This window comes from Macaca fascicularis, chromosome 11, assembly GCF_037993035.2.
Source record: "Macaca fascicularis isolate 582-1 chromosome 11, T2T-MFA8v1.1".
Taxonomy (NCBI): domain Eukaryota; kingdom Metazoa; phylum Chordata; class Mammalia; order Primates; family Cercopithecidae; genus Macaca; species Macaca fascicularis.
The window spans coordinates 36,728,635-36,741,794 of NC_088385.1; the positions used below are offsets into that span (position 1 = coordinate 36,728,635).

Sequence of the window (13,160 nt, forward strand, 5' to 3'; positions counted from 1 at the left end):
TGAATAACACCTCTGAGCTAGAAATTGTTATTTATTCATACAGCACATTTACTTTTCAAGACTGGGGATGAAGCAGTAAACTAGGTAGACAAGGTTCCTGGTTTCAAAGAGGTTACATTCTAGTACAAGAGACAGATCATAATCAAGGAAACAGTATTCAGTCATGTGTCATTTAACAATGGGGATACATTTTGAGAAATGCATTGTTAGGTGATTTCATGTGTTTGTGAACATCATATTGTACTTACACAAACCTAGATGGTGTATCCTACTACACACCTAGGCTATATGTTGTAGCCTATGGATCCTAGGCTACAAACCTTTACAGCGTGTTACTGTACCAAACATTGTAGGCAACTGTAACACAATGGTAAGTATTTATATATTTAAACATAGAAAATGTACAGTAAATATACTGTATTATAATCTTATGGGACCACTGTCATACATGCAGCCCATTGATGAACCCGCCATCATTATGTGGCACCTGACTGTAATTTCAGATACTAGTAAGTGCTATGAAGAAAATGTTAAAAGGGTGATATAATAGAGATAAGTCAAGAGGGGGACCCTGAGAGATAGGTGAAGGTATTTCTTAGAAGGAAATTATTTATGTCAAAACCTGAAGGAAACAGCTGCTTGACCAAAGTTTGCCATGGCAGACAGGAGGCAGGACTAGATTGCAGCTCTGACTCAGAGAGATGGAGCAGCAGTGTGCGGAGGCTCTTATCATGGAATTTTAGCTCTGGAATGATGACAAGAACAAACCAGGAATCCCAAGAGGACCCACAGACCCTCTGAAGGAAGCAGACTGTTCCTGCAGAACCTGGGAGACACCCCAAATACTGTGAGTGCCCAAACTGCAGAAGTGGGAAAGGGAGATCCTCCACTCCCAAACATATGCCCCCATGGGGAAACTGAAGGTCTAGTTTGCAGGAGAAGTTTCTGACCTTACCTGGAGCTGAGTCAATTTAGAGAGCCGAGCAAAATACAGGGTTAGAGGAAGCAGCAGGAAAGGCTCTGGGAGCTCACTGGATCCCCAAGCAGGCCATTCCTGCCTGGAACTACAGGTATCCTTCAGGAGGATGGCCAGAGGTGCAGGGAAAATGCCACAGGGAAGTCTCCAGCAGAACTTCGTAACAATTTGAACCAGGTGAGAAGCCTCCTGGCCAGAATTTGGGGGACGTTGGTAGAAGGGCTGAAGCGGGGCTTGCTTGTCTGATATAATGTAAAAGAGTCTTGGAACACATACTGGGTCCAGGGTCTAAAACCCCTCATGGCCTGTGGAACACCAAGCTCTGTGCCAAAGGGTGGAAGGCTGCCCTGCCACACCACAATCGAAGTCCAGGGCATAAAACCCCTCGTGGCTTGGACAGAATCCAGGGCTCAGGGCATAAAACCCCTCGTGGCCTCTGGAATGTGTCCAGACTTGCTGGCTGCTTGCTTCTTGCTCTCCCAGGATTGATTGTATCTTGAGTTAAAAGAACCTGCTCTCCATTATGTCAAGCAGCAGAGCATATGCTAAACCATCACAACTGCACTTGAGGTACCACTACCTTTCTACCCCCACGTCCTTACATCCTCACTTGTCTACCCCTACATCTGCATATCCTCACCACCTGCTTCTTTGTTTGATTGCCAATAAACAGTGTGGGCTCCCAGAGCTCGAGGCCTTTGCAGCCTCCATACTAGCATTGGCCCCCTGGACCCACCCTATGTATTCTTAACTTATCTTGTCTCATTCCTTTGACTACCGGACTTTGTAACCCCCACAGCCTAGTGTTGGGTCTGATCACCCCAGCAGGGGAGGGCATGAATCTGGCATATAGACTTCACAGGCAGGGGGAAGAAGCAAAGCCTTTCTTTCACAGCTGGGAGGTGGGTAGCCTGGGGAAGGTCTCAAGCCCTGCTTACTCACTGCCTGGAAACAGACTCAGTGCTGCTAGGTGGAGGCACAGTGGGAGTGAGACCAGCCCTTCGGATTGCATGGGAGCTGTGTGAGGCCTGTGACTGCCAGCTTCCCGCCACTTCCCTGACAACCTGCATGACTCAGCAGAGGCAGCCATAATCCTCCTAGGTACACAGCTGCATTGACCTGGGAACCTCTCCCCCATCCCCAACACCAGTCACAGGAAGACCCACCCACAGAGAGTCTGAGCTTAGATATACCTAGTCCTGCCCCCACCTGATGGGCCTTCCCTACCCTCCCTGGTAGCTGAAGACAAAAAGCATATACTCTTGGGAGTTCTAGGTCCCTGCCCAGCACTTGTTCATCTCCATACTACCACAGCTAATGCTTTCTGGAAAGGGCTACTTCCTGGCAGGAGGCCAACCAACACAAAAATAAATCATTAATCCACCAAAGCTAAGAACTCCTCACAAGTCCATTTCACCCCCCTGCCACCTCCACCGGAACAGGTGCTGGTATTAATGGCTGAGAGACCCATAGATGGTTCACGTCACAGGACTCTGTGCAGACAACCCCTAGTACCACCCTGCAGCCTGGTAGACTTGCTGGGTGGCTAGATCCAGAAGAGAGATAACAATCACTGTAGCTTGGCTTTCAGGAAGCCACATCCATTGGAAAAGGAGGAGAGTACTACATCAAGGAAAAAACCAGAACTTCCCTCTAGAACTTCCCTCTGACAGAAAATATCCAAATGAGAAGGAACCAGAAAACCAGCTCTGGTAATATGACAAAACAAGGTTCTTTAACATCACCAAAAAATCACACTAGCTCACCAGCAATGGATCAAACCAAGAAGAAATCCCTGAAATATCTGAAAAAGAATTCAGGAGGTTAGTTATGAAGCTACTTAAGGAGGCACTAGAGAAAGGCGAAGCCCAATGCAAGGAAATCCAAAACCAATACAAGAATTGAAGGGAGACATAGTCAAGGAAATAGATAGCATAAGAAAAAAAAAAAACAATCAAAACTTCAGGAAACAGGCACACTTATAGAAATGCAAAATGCTCTCTGGAAAGTCTCAGCAATAGAAATGAAGAAGTAGAAGAAAGAAATTCATAGTTCAAACACAAGGTCTTAAAATCAACCCATCCAACAAAAACAAAGAAAAAAGAATAAGAAAATATGAACAAAGCCTCCAAGAAGTCTGGGATTATGCTAAATGACCAAATCTAAGAATAATCGGTGTTCCTGAGGAAGACGAGAAATCTAAAAGTTTGGAAACCGTATTTGGGAGAATAATTGAGGAAAACTTTTCCAGCCTTACTAGAGACCTAGACATGCAAATACAAGAAGCACAAAGAACACCTGGGAAATTAATCGCAAAAAGTTCTTCACCTAGGCACGTTGTCATCAGGTTATCCAAAGTTAAGATGAGGGAAAGAATCTTAAGAGCTGTGAGACAGAAACACCAGGTAACTTATAAAGGAAAACCTATCATATTAACAGCAGATTTTTCAGCAGAAATACTACAAGCTAGAAGGGATTAGGGCCCTATCTTTAGCCCCCTCAAACAAAACAATTATCAGCCAGAAATTTTGCATCCAGCAAAACTAAGCATCACATGAAGGAAAGTTACAGTCTTTTTCAGACAAACAAATGTTGAGAGAATTCGCCACTACCAAGCCACCACTACAAAAACTGCTACAAGGAGCTCTAAATCTTGAAACAAATCCTGGAAACACATCAAAAGAGAACTCTTTAAAGCATAAATCACACAGGACCTATAAAACAAAAATACAAGTTAAAAAGCAAAAACAAAAAACAAAACACCCAAGATACACAGGCAACAAATAGCACAATGAATAACAAAGATCAGAGCAGAACTACATGAAATTGAAACATAAAAAAAAAATAAAAAGATAAATGAAACAAAAAGCTGATTCCTTGAAAAAATAAATAAAATTGATAGACCATTAGCAAGATTAACCAAGAAAGAAGAGAGAAAATCCAAATAACCTCATTAAGAAAGGAAACAACTATTACAACTGACACCACCGGAATACAAAAGATCATTCAAGGCTGCTATGAACACCTTTATGCACATAAACTAGAAAAACTAGAAGAAATGGATAAATTCCTGAAAAAACAACACTTCCAGCTTAAGTCAGGAAGAATTAGATACCCTGAACAGACCAATAACAAGGAGTGAGATTGAAATGGTAATTTAAAAATTAGCAACAAAAAAAAGTCCAGGACCAGATGGATTCACAGCAGAATTCTACCAGACATTGAAAGAAGTGGTACCAATCCTTTTGACACTATTCCACAAGATAAAGAGGTAACCTTCCCTAATTCATTCTATGAAGCCAGCATCACCCTAATACCAAAATCATGAAATGACATAACCAAAAAAGAAAACTATGGACCAATATCGCTGATTAAGATAAATGCTAAAATCCTTAATAAAATACTAGCTAACCGAATCCAGCAACATATCAAAAAGAGAATCCACCGTGATCAAGTGGATTTCATACCAGGGATGCAGAAATGGTTTAACATACTCAAGTCAATAAATGTGATATACCACATAAACAGAATTTAAAACAAAAATCACATAATCATCTCAATAGATGCAGAAAAAGCATTTGACAAAATGCAATATTGCTTTATGATGAAAACTCTCAGCAAAACTGGCATATGAGGGACATACCTCAATGTAATTAAAGCCATCTAGGACAAACCCACAGCCAACATAATACTGAATGGGGAAAAGTTGAAAACATTCCCTCTGAGAAATGAAACAAGACAACGATGCCTACTTTCAGACCACTCCTCATCAGCATAGTACTAGAAGTCCTAACCACAGCAATCAGACAAGAAAAAGAAATAAAGGGCATCAAAATCAGTAAAGAGGAAGTCAAACTGTCACTGTTTGCTGATGATATGATTGTTTACCTTGAAAACCCTAAAGACTCCTCCAGAAAGCCCCTAGAACTGATGAAAAAATTCAGCAAAGTTTCTGGATACAAGATTATTGTACACAAATCAGTAATTCTTCTATACACCATCAGTGACCAAGTAGGAATCAAATCAAGAACTCAACTCCTTTTAAAATAGCTGCAAAAATAAAAATAAAAATACTTAGAAATATACCTAACAAAGGAGGTGAAAGGCTTCTACAAGGAAAACTCAAAACACTGCTGAAAGAAATCATAGACAGCACAAACAAATGAAAACACACCCCATGCTCATGGATGGGTAGAATCAATATTGTGAAAATGACCATATTGCCAAAAGCAATCTACAAATTCAATGCAATCTCCATCTAAATACCACCATCATTCTTTGCAAAGTTAGAAAAAACAATTCCAAAATTCACATGGAACCAAAAGGAGCCCACATAGCCAAAGCAAGACTAAGCAAAAAGAACAAATCTGGATGCATCACACTACCTGATTTCAAACTATACTACAAGGCCATAGTCACCAAAACAGCATAGTACTGGTACAAAATAAGCACATAAACCAATGGAATAGAATAGTGAACCCACAAATAAATCCAAACACTTACAGCCAGCTGATCTTCAACAAACCAAACCAAAACAGTAAGTGGGGAAAGGACACCCTTTTCAACAAATGAGGCTGGGATAATTGGCTAGCTACAAGTAGGAGAATGAAACTGGATCCTCAGCTCTCACCTTATACAAAAAGCAACTCAAGATGGATTAAGGGCTTAAATCTAAGACCTGAAACTATAAAAATTCTAGAAGATAACATTGGAAAGACCCCTCTAGACATTGGCCTAGGCAAGGATTTCATGACCAAGAACCCAAAAGCAAATGCAATAAAAACAAAGACAAATAGCTGGGACTTAATTAAACTAAAGAGCTTTTGTACAGCAAAAAGAACAGTCAGCAGAGTAAACAGGCAACCCACAGAGTGGGAGAAAATCTTCACAATTTATACATCAGAAAAAGGACTAATATCCAGAATCTACAATGAACTCAAACAAATCAGTAAGAAAAAAAGCAAACAATCCCATCAAAAAGTGGGCTAAGGACCTGAATAGACAATTCTTAAAGAAGATATACAAATGGCCAACAAACATACGAAAAACTCCTCCACATCACGAATTATCAGGGGAATGCAAATCAAAACCACAACACAATACCTCCTTACTCCTGCAAGAATGGACATAATCAAAAAATAAAATAAAAAAAATAAAACAGTAGTTGTTGGTGTGGATGGGGTGATCAGGGAACACTTCTACACTGCTGGTGGGAATGTAAACTAGTACAGCCACCATGGAAAACAGTGGGGAGATTCCATAAAGAACTAAAATTAGAACTACCATTTGATCCAGCAATCCCACTACTGGCTATCTACCCAGAGAAAAAGAAGAATGAATTAACAGCATTTGCAGCAACCTAGGTGAAATTGGAGACTATTGTTCTAAGCTAAGTGACTCAGGAATGGAAAACCAAGCATTGTATGTTCTCACTGATATGTGGGAGCTAAGCTATGAGGACACAAAGGCATAAGAATGATACAATGGACTTTGGGGACTTGGGGGGAAGAGTGGTAGAGGGGTGAGGGATAAAAGACTACAAATAGGGTGCAATGTATGCTGCTTGGATGATAGGTGCACTAAAATCTCACAAATCATCACTAAAGAACATACTCATGTAACCAAATACCACCTGTATCCCAATAACCTATGGAAAAAGTATAAAAAGAAGGAAACGGCCAAGCAATGTGTTGAGAAAAGAGTATTTCAGTGAAAGAGAACTTAAATGCAAAGACCATGAGATCTGTACAGACATTACCTCCTTTAATCCTCACAATGTTTCTGTAAGGGATGTAGTGTTAGGGTAATTTTATAGATAGTAAAATGGAACCACAGAACTAACGCACACAAGATCACTTTGTCAGCTAGCAAACAGGATGCCATGGTATGAGCTCAGGAGTCTCTGATCACCACCAGCCTTCTCTTTCTGCACCCCCAAGCTGCTTCATGGGATCTAAAGCACAACTTAAATGCGTGTCACTCCAAGGAATTCCAGAGGAAGGGAGGTTCCTATCCCAAATATAGGTAAATCTCCTAGATGATCCTGGTTCTTTGTTTTCTTTCTACTAATAAATATGCAAGAAAGACTTATTTGTATTTATTTGTTTATTAATTCATTCAATAGATTTTTTGAGTGTCTATGGTATAACCATACTACTTGCATTTAAAGTTTGGAATTCAGTATGAACTATTTTCTTTCGAGGAATTGAGAGTGGTTTTGTTTTTAGTATATTGTCTGGAAATCCTAGCAGTATAATCTGCTTTGCTAAAAGTTACATGGAAGGATATAAAACTATTATAGTTTTAAAATGTTCCTGTCAGTTGGCTGAAAATTATCTGTAACATTTAATATCTGACTCTGGAAAGAAATGTAGCCAACGACCTTTTTAATCCTCTTTTCGGTGTTCTGGGAAGCATAAAGTAGGGATCTATTCCCTCATTTGCAAAATAAAACGTAATTTTAAAGGCATTGATTTATATTTGATTTAAGGCATTGAATTGTTTTATTATTGAGCCTGTCTCTGAACTCTGAGAAATTCCAAGGGAAAGAATTAAAGATGTTCAATTCAGCCTTGCCTAAATCTACTATTTTCAATCCTTTTTTTTTTTTTTTTTTTTTTCTGCTGTGCTTTCTTGCGTATTTTCTTAATGGATAGATAGGACAATGGTACAGCAGAAATAATGAATGTTTATCTACCACTTCCATTAAATATGTCAACGCTTTTACGAAAGGAAATCTATGGTTACTTAAGTCAATGCCTGTACTTAGTTCTCAGTCATAACTGTTCTCATACCTGGAATCTAAAGAGGTAGCGTCAGTAATCTGCACACACTAAGTACTGCTATTCTCAGTGGAAAGAGAAATGCTGCTATATATTACTCTACATTTTTCATAGTCTTTATAATGTTTTATATCTAAATGTATTATTATGTAGTTTCACTGATCAGTAAGAGAGCTAGATCTTGTAGGCCTTATAAGAACGTTGGCTTTTACTCAAAAGGGATGAGAAACTATCGGGGGATTTTGAGTAGGGATGCCATCATCTGGCCTTTGTTTTTAACAGAACATGTCTGGCTGCTGTTATGAGTGTGGACCAAAGGGTGGATAGACAGAAACGAGGAGATAAGATAGAAGGCAGAGCAATAATTTTGGTAGCAGATCATAGTGCCTTTGTATAGGGTAATAGAATATGCTAGAGCCTAGAATATAGGCATCAAGCTGTTATGAGCTTGGCACTTTTACCACTGTATCCCCAGGGTGTGGAATCATTTCTGGAGTATAGCAGGAGCTCAGTAATTCTTGATGCATGCATGAATGGATGGATAGATTGACAGTTTTTCACACTTCTGTTTTCTCCCCATCTGTTTATTACCTAAGTTTTAAAATCTAAGCTACTTTCCTCATCCTCACAGTTTTTAAACTAAAGCAAAAGTGAAACAAAAGCAAAACAGCCAAGTTTCTTCTAAATGTATTGGATTCAACAAGTCTTTTTTAAGCACTTTTATGTGGTTTCTTTGGGCTACTAAGGACATAAAATGCCAACAGAATGTTCTAAGACTGTGAGATGAGATTGTTGCTTAGGGTCACAGCTATGCCACAGCACCACAATTTACTTTAAAATTAAAATTGCTACATAGTTTTAATTTCCTCCTCAGAAGGGCAATAACCTTTCATTGAATCAGACTCGGCTTTTTCAGCTTACTATAAATGGAACCATGTGACCGTTACATTACAAAGTGTATAAATGGCAGGCTATATTAGAAACGTTTGGGGACAAGGAGCACGAGAATGTATTTGGCACACGACTTTTCTGTGTGATAAAGAAGAGAAATAAGACATGCAAACAGTTGTGTTGATATACATAAGGAAACACTGAATAGATACAGAAGCAACTAAAAGGGCTCATTGCAAGGGGCAGGAGATAAATTGGATAGACAGAGCAAACTTTTTTTTTTTTTTTGAGACGGAGTCTCGTTCTGTCGCTCAGGCTGGAGTGCAGTGGCGCAATCTCAGCTCACTGCAAGCTCTGCCTCAGACAGGGCAAACTTTTTAATAGGAGATTTTTTATATCATTTTGATGATCATGTAAATTATGACCTATTTAATGAGTATATAAATAAAAATGACATCCTTTAAATAACTGTGGGGGGCAAGGGGGTGCAGACAGTAGGGAGGAAGGACCTAGGGATACTTGAAGCAAGTCTTCATTTTGTCACTTCTCCAGCCCTTATCAACTGCATTTGGAGCTGAGACTTCTCAGATGATGTGTATATGTGTAAACATTAGTAAATAACAACTAATCATATTTTGTTCATCTTTTTTTCTTAAGGAATAAAAAAGCCTATGCTCATGAGAATGCTGATTCTTAAAGGGCTAGAAAGGCCAGTCGAAGAAGGCCAATCTGTAGAGATGCCTGGGAGTTCTCTGATCTTTTTGGAGGCTAAAAGAAGTAAAATTCTGCTACGGAAATTGTCCTATTATATTTCTGCTTTCAAGAAGGGGCTACAAGATTATGAGGTTTTGCAACATTGCCCTCCTAGTCCTGTGTACATTGCTGTAAAGGCTCCCAGGCATGGAGGCCACCACTGGCACTGTTCTTCTTAGCAGTTATTTGGGTGTGAAGTTCCTCACTCCTGCAAGGCTCAGCCTGAAGCAACCTGTCTACATGATCCACCTGCAGAATCTCCCCACTTGTCAGTGACAGCTGTGAAATCTGCCCCTGTTGTCTTTAGGCAAGAAATTTCACCAATCACAGTAACACCTTGCTCTTGTGTAGTTTTATATTTTTTCAAAATGTTTTCACCTGTGTTATTTCTTCTTATGTAATTAGAGAAACTGAAAGATGGAAAAGATCTCAGATACTGCGACCCCCACGTAACAGATGAAGAAATTGAATCCAAGAGATGAAGTGACCGCTTTGCCTAAAATCAAATAGCCATGTAGCAGCCGAGCTAAAACAAACATTCAGTCTTCCTGAATCCTAACTCAGTGATTTTTCTCTTACTCTTATATAATAACAACCACTGTTTTCTTGAGTCTCCCTATCATTTTCTTATTCTTCTTGACCCATTTATATTCGTTTTTTTCTTTTATGGATTTAAAGGTGACCTTAATCAAAATTTGATACTTACATAAGTATGATATAAAATAACTTATATCTATATTTAATAATTTCTTATTTTAGTTGATGCTTTCAAAAAATGCCAGAAAAAAGATTTTTTTGCCACCAAGCAGTTACAGTTTCATCTTCATATTCCCTCTCTTAACATGCTGAAAAATTAAGCATAAATAGAAATGTTAATTAGAGTTGTCTTCCTTGTCAATGCTATGATTTATATTTGACTTGTTTCCTATCAGATTTGCCACAAGCTAGAATCTTCTGAGCATTTCTCCCTCATATATATTCTCTACCAGTCAGCAGACACTAATAAAGGGTGTCAAAAGCCTGGCAAGAAAATGTTTCCTAAAGTTGTAGCTGATGCTAGATACTAAGTAAGTCAAGTTTCCTATTCCATAGTGAAAGAGAAAAAAAGCTTTTATGTCTAAATTCAGTTTTAGTAAAAGGGAAAGCTTTATATCCAGGTCAAGATCCAATCCACTAAGATTTGAATCTATTGAGATATTGTATCTTAGAATTCAAAGCTTGGCATGCTTAATATTTAGAAACACTTTAAAAAGTTAAAAGCATTGCACAGAGTTAGAATGACATCACTGCAAAGGTGAGTATTTTCGAAGGATTCTGATTCCATTCTGACAGGTTTCTTTACTTGACATTCGTAGGCTCCACACTTACTAAAGGGCTGAGTTGGTACACAGCACTAAAAGGTACATCCTCTGGCTATTAAAAGGAGTATGATGAAAAGTGTTACTTGGGAACATGTGGGACTTACCCTTGATTGATTAAAAAAAAAATACTGTTTTTCTCCCTCACTGATAATCTCACTCCATGTTGCTAATATTATAGCAGTTTTCTGTGTGATTTCTTACCTGAAAATGCTATGGTAGAAGTGAGAGTCTGAGTTTTTTTCCTGGCTCACTCTTAAATGTATCCCCAATATCTCTTTCATTTTCTAATTGGGGAGGAAATTATGACCGCAGCTTCCAACTATCTTAACTGTATTCAGTAAAACTTTTTTTCTACTTAAAAAATTGAATAAGTTAACTGGAATTGGAAATGCTTTAAAAAAAACTGAAAATAGAATCTTAAATAAATCTAGAAAGATCTCACTTTATCATTAAGAATACTAACTATAAAATAATTGTGATCAATAAACTTTTTTTATGAAACCCCAAATAATTATAAACATTGGTTTATAATTTTACATGGCTCAAGAAAAATGAAAAATTTAAAATAAAATATAGAATATTTCAAATTTTCTGTTTCATTTTCTGCAAGGTATCTAATCTTAGTATGGGAAAGCCAGAAATTTTCTGTAAAGTTATAGAGAAACTTTTTAAGTGTCCAATGCCTCTAAATTTTAGCACAGACATGTGCCCTGAAAAAAGTCTAGAGTTATACCCAAGTAAATGTTTCTGTGCTAAAGTTTAAATTACAGAAAATAGAACGTCTACATCTGAGCTTTTTCACCACTTAAAGAGATTGAGAAGGATTCAATGCTGCCACATGAGCCAACCACACAAGCAAACACTCCTATAACAGATATGTACAGGCCTTTCACAACAATAAATGTAAAGTGGATCAGAGTCTGCTATAGTTTGAATGCTTTCATCAAAATTTATGTTGAAACTTAATTCCTAATGCAACAGTAGTTAAGAAGTGTAGTCTTTAAGAGGTAACTGAGTCATGAAGTCTCTGCCCTCATAAATGGGATAAAGTGCCCTTATAAAAGGGCTTGACAGAGGGAGTTTGCTCCTTTCTTGCCCTGCCGTTCATGCCACCCATTGAGGACACAACATTTCAACCCTCCAGAGGATGCAACAGTGAGGCACCTTCTTGGAAGCCAAGATGGAACCCTTACCAGACATCAAACCTGCTGGTGCCTTGATCTTGGACTTCCCTTCCAGAACTGTGAGAAATAAATTCGTCCTCTTTCTAAATTACCCTGCCTCAGGTATTTTGTTATAGCAGTGCAGATGGATGAAGACAGAGACCTAAATTTAAAATGCAAAACAATACATTTTCTGGAGGATGAAATATGGGAGAAAATCTTATTGACCTTTGGTTTGTTGATGAGTTTTTAGATACAGCACCAAAGAATGATCCATGAAATAAAAATCTAATAAACCTTATTAAAATTAAAAATTTCTGCTCTGCAAAAGACACTGTTAAAACAATAACACAATTCAAAGACTGGGAGAAAATATGTGTAACACAAATATATTATAAAGGACTTATATCCAAAATATACCAGAAAAACCTTTTAAAACAGCAACAACAAAAAAGCCCAATTGAAAAGGAAGCAAAAGTTCTGAACAAACATGTCATCGAGATGATATGCAGACAGGAAGTAAGCATACAAATAGATATTTAACATCGTGTGTCAGTAGGAAAATGCAAATTAAAACAATAATGAGATACTACTATACACCTATTAGACTGTTTAGCATACCAAAAAAACTCACAATATCAAATGATGGCAAGTATGCAGAGCAACTCAAACTGTCATTAATTCCTGGTGGGAATAAAAAATGGTGGAGCCATTTTGGAAGACTGGTGGTTTCTTGCAAAGCTAAACATTGTCTTGCCATATAATCTAGCCACTGCACTCTTCGATATTTGCCCAAGTGCTTTGAAAACTTATGTTCATACAAATCCTTCATACTAATGTTTGCAGCAGCTTTATTCATAATGGCTTCAAACTGAAAACAACCAAGATGTCTTTACAAATAGACAAATTCAAGTACATTCATATAATGTAATGCTTTTCAGCACTAAAACAGGAATGAGCTATCAAAGTATAAACAGATATAGATATATCTTAAATGCATGCTGCCAAATGAAAACAGCCAGTCTGAAAAGGCTATGTGCTATAGGATAACAATTATGTTACATTTTGAAAAAGGCAAAATTTAGACTTAGAAAACCAATCAGTGTTTGCCAAGGATTTGGAAGGAGGAGAGCTGAATAGTGAAATGTAGGGATTGCTTTTAGGGTGTTGAAAAAGATTTTGTATGATACTATAATTGTGACTGCCTGACACTATGCATTTGTCAAAACCCATA

The 13,160-nt window shown here is 38.1% G+C and overlaps 1 protein-coding gene across 1 annotated transcript in view; it reads left to right on the top strand.

The window, feature by feature from the left end:
• Positions 1 to 11,350, top strand: part of LOC102129056 (dol-P-Glc:Glc(2)Man(9)GlcNAc(2)-PP-Dol alpha-1,2-glucosyltransferase) — a 35,614-nt gene extending 24,264 nt beyond the window's left edge. Inside the window, exon 3 of the mRNA XM_065524019.2 lies at positions 9,307 to 11,350. Within this exon, the coding sequence (XP_065380091.1) occupies positions 9,307 to 9,312 (6 nt within the window). The 3' untranslated portion in view covers positions 9,313 to 11,350. The remainder of the gene's footprint in view (positions 1 to 9,306) is intronic.
• The last annotated feature ends 1,810 nt before the right edge of the window (positions 11,351 to 13,160 follow it).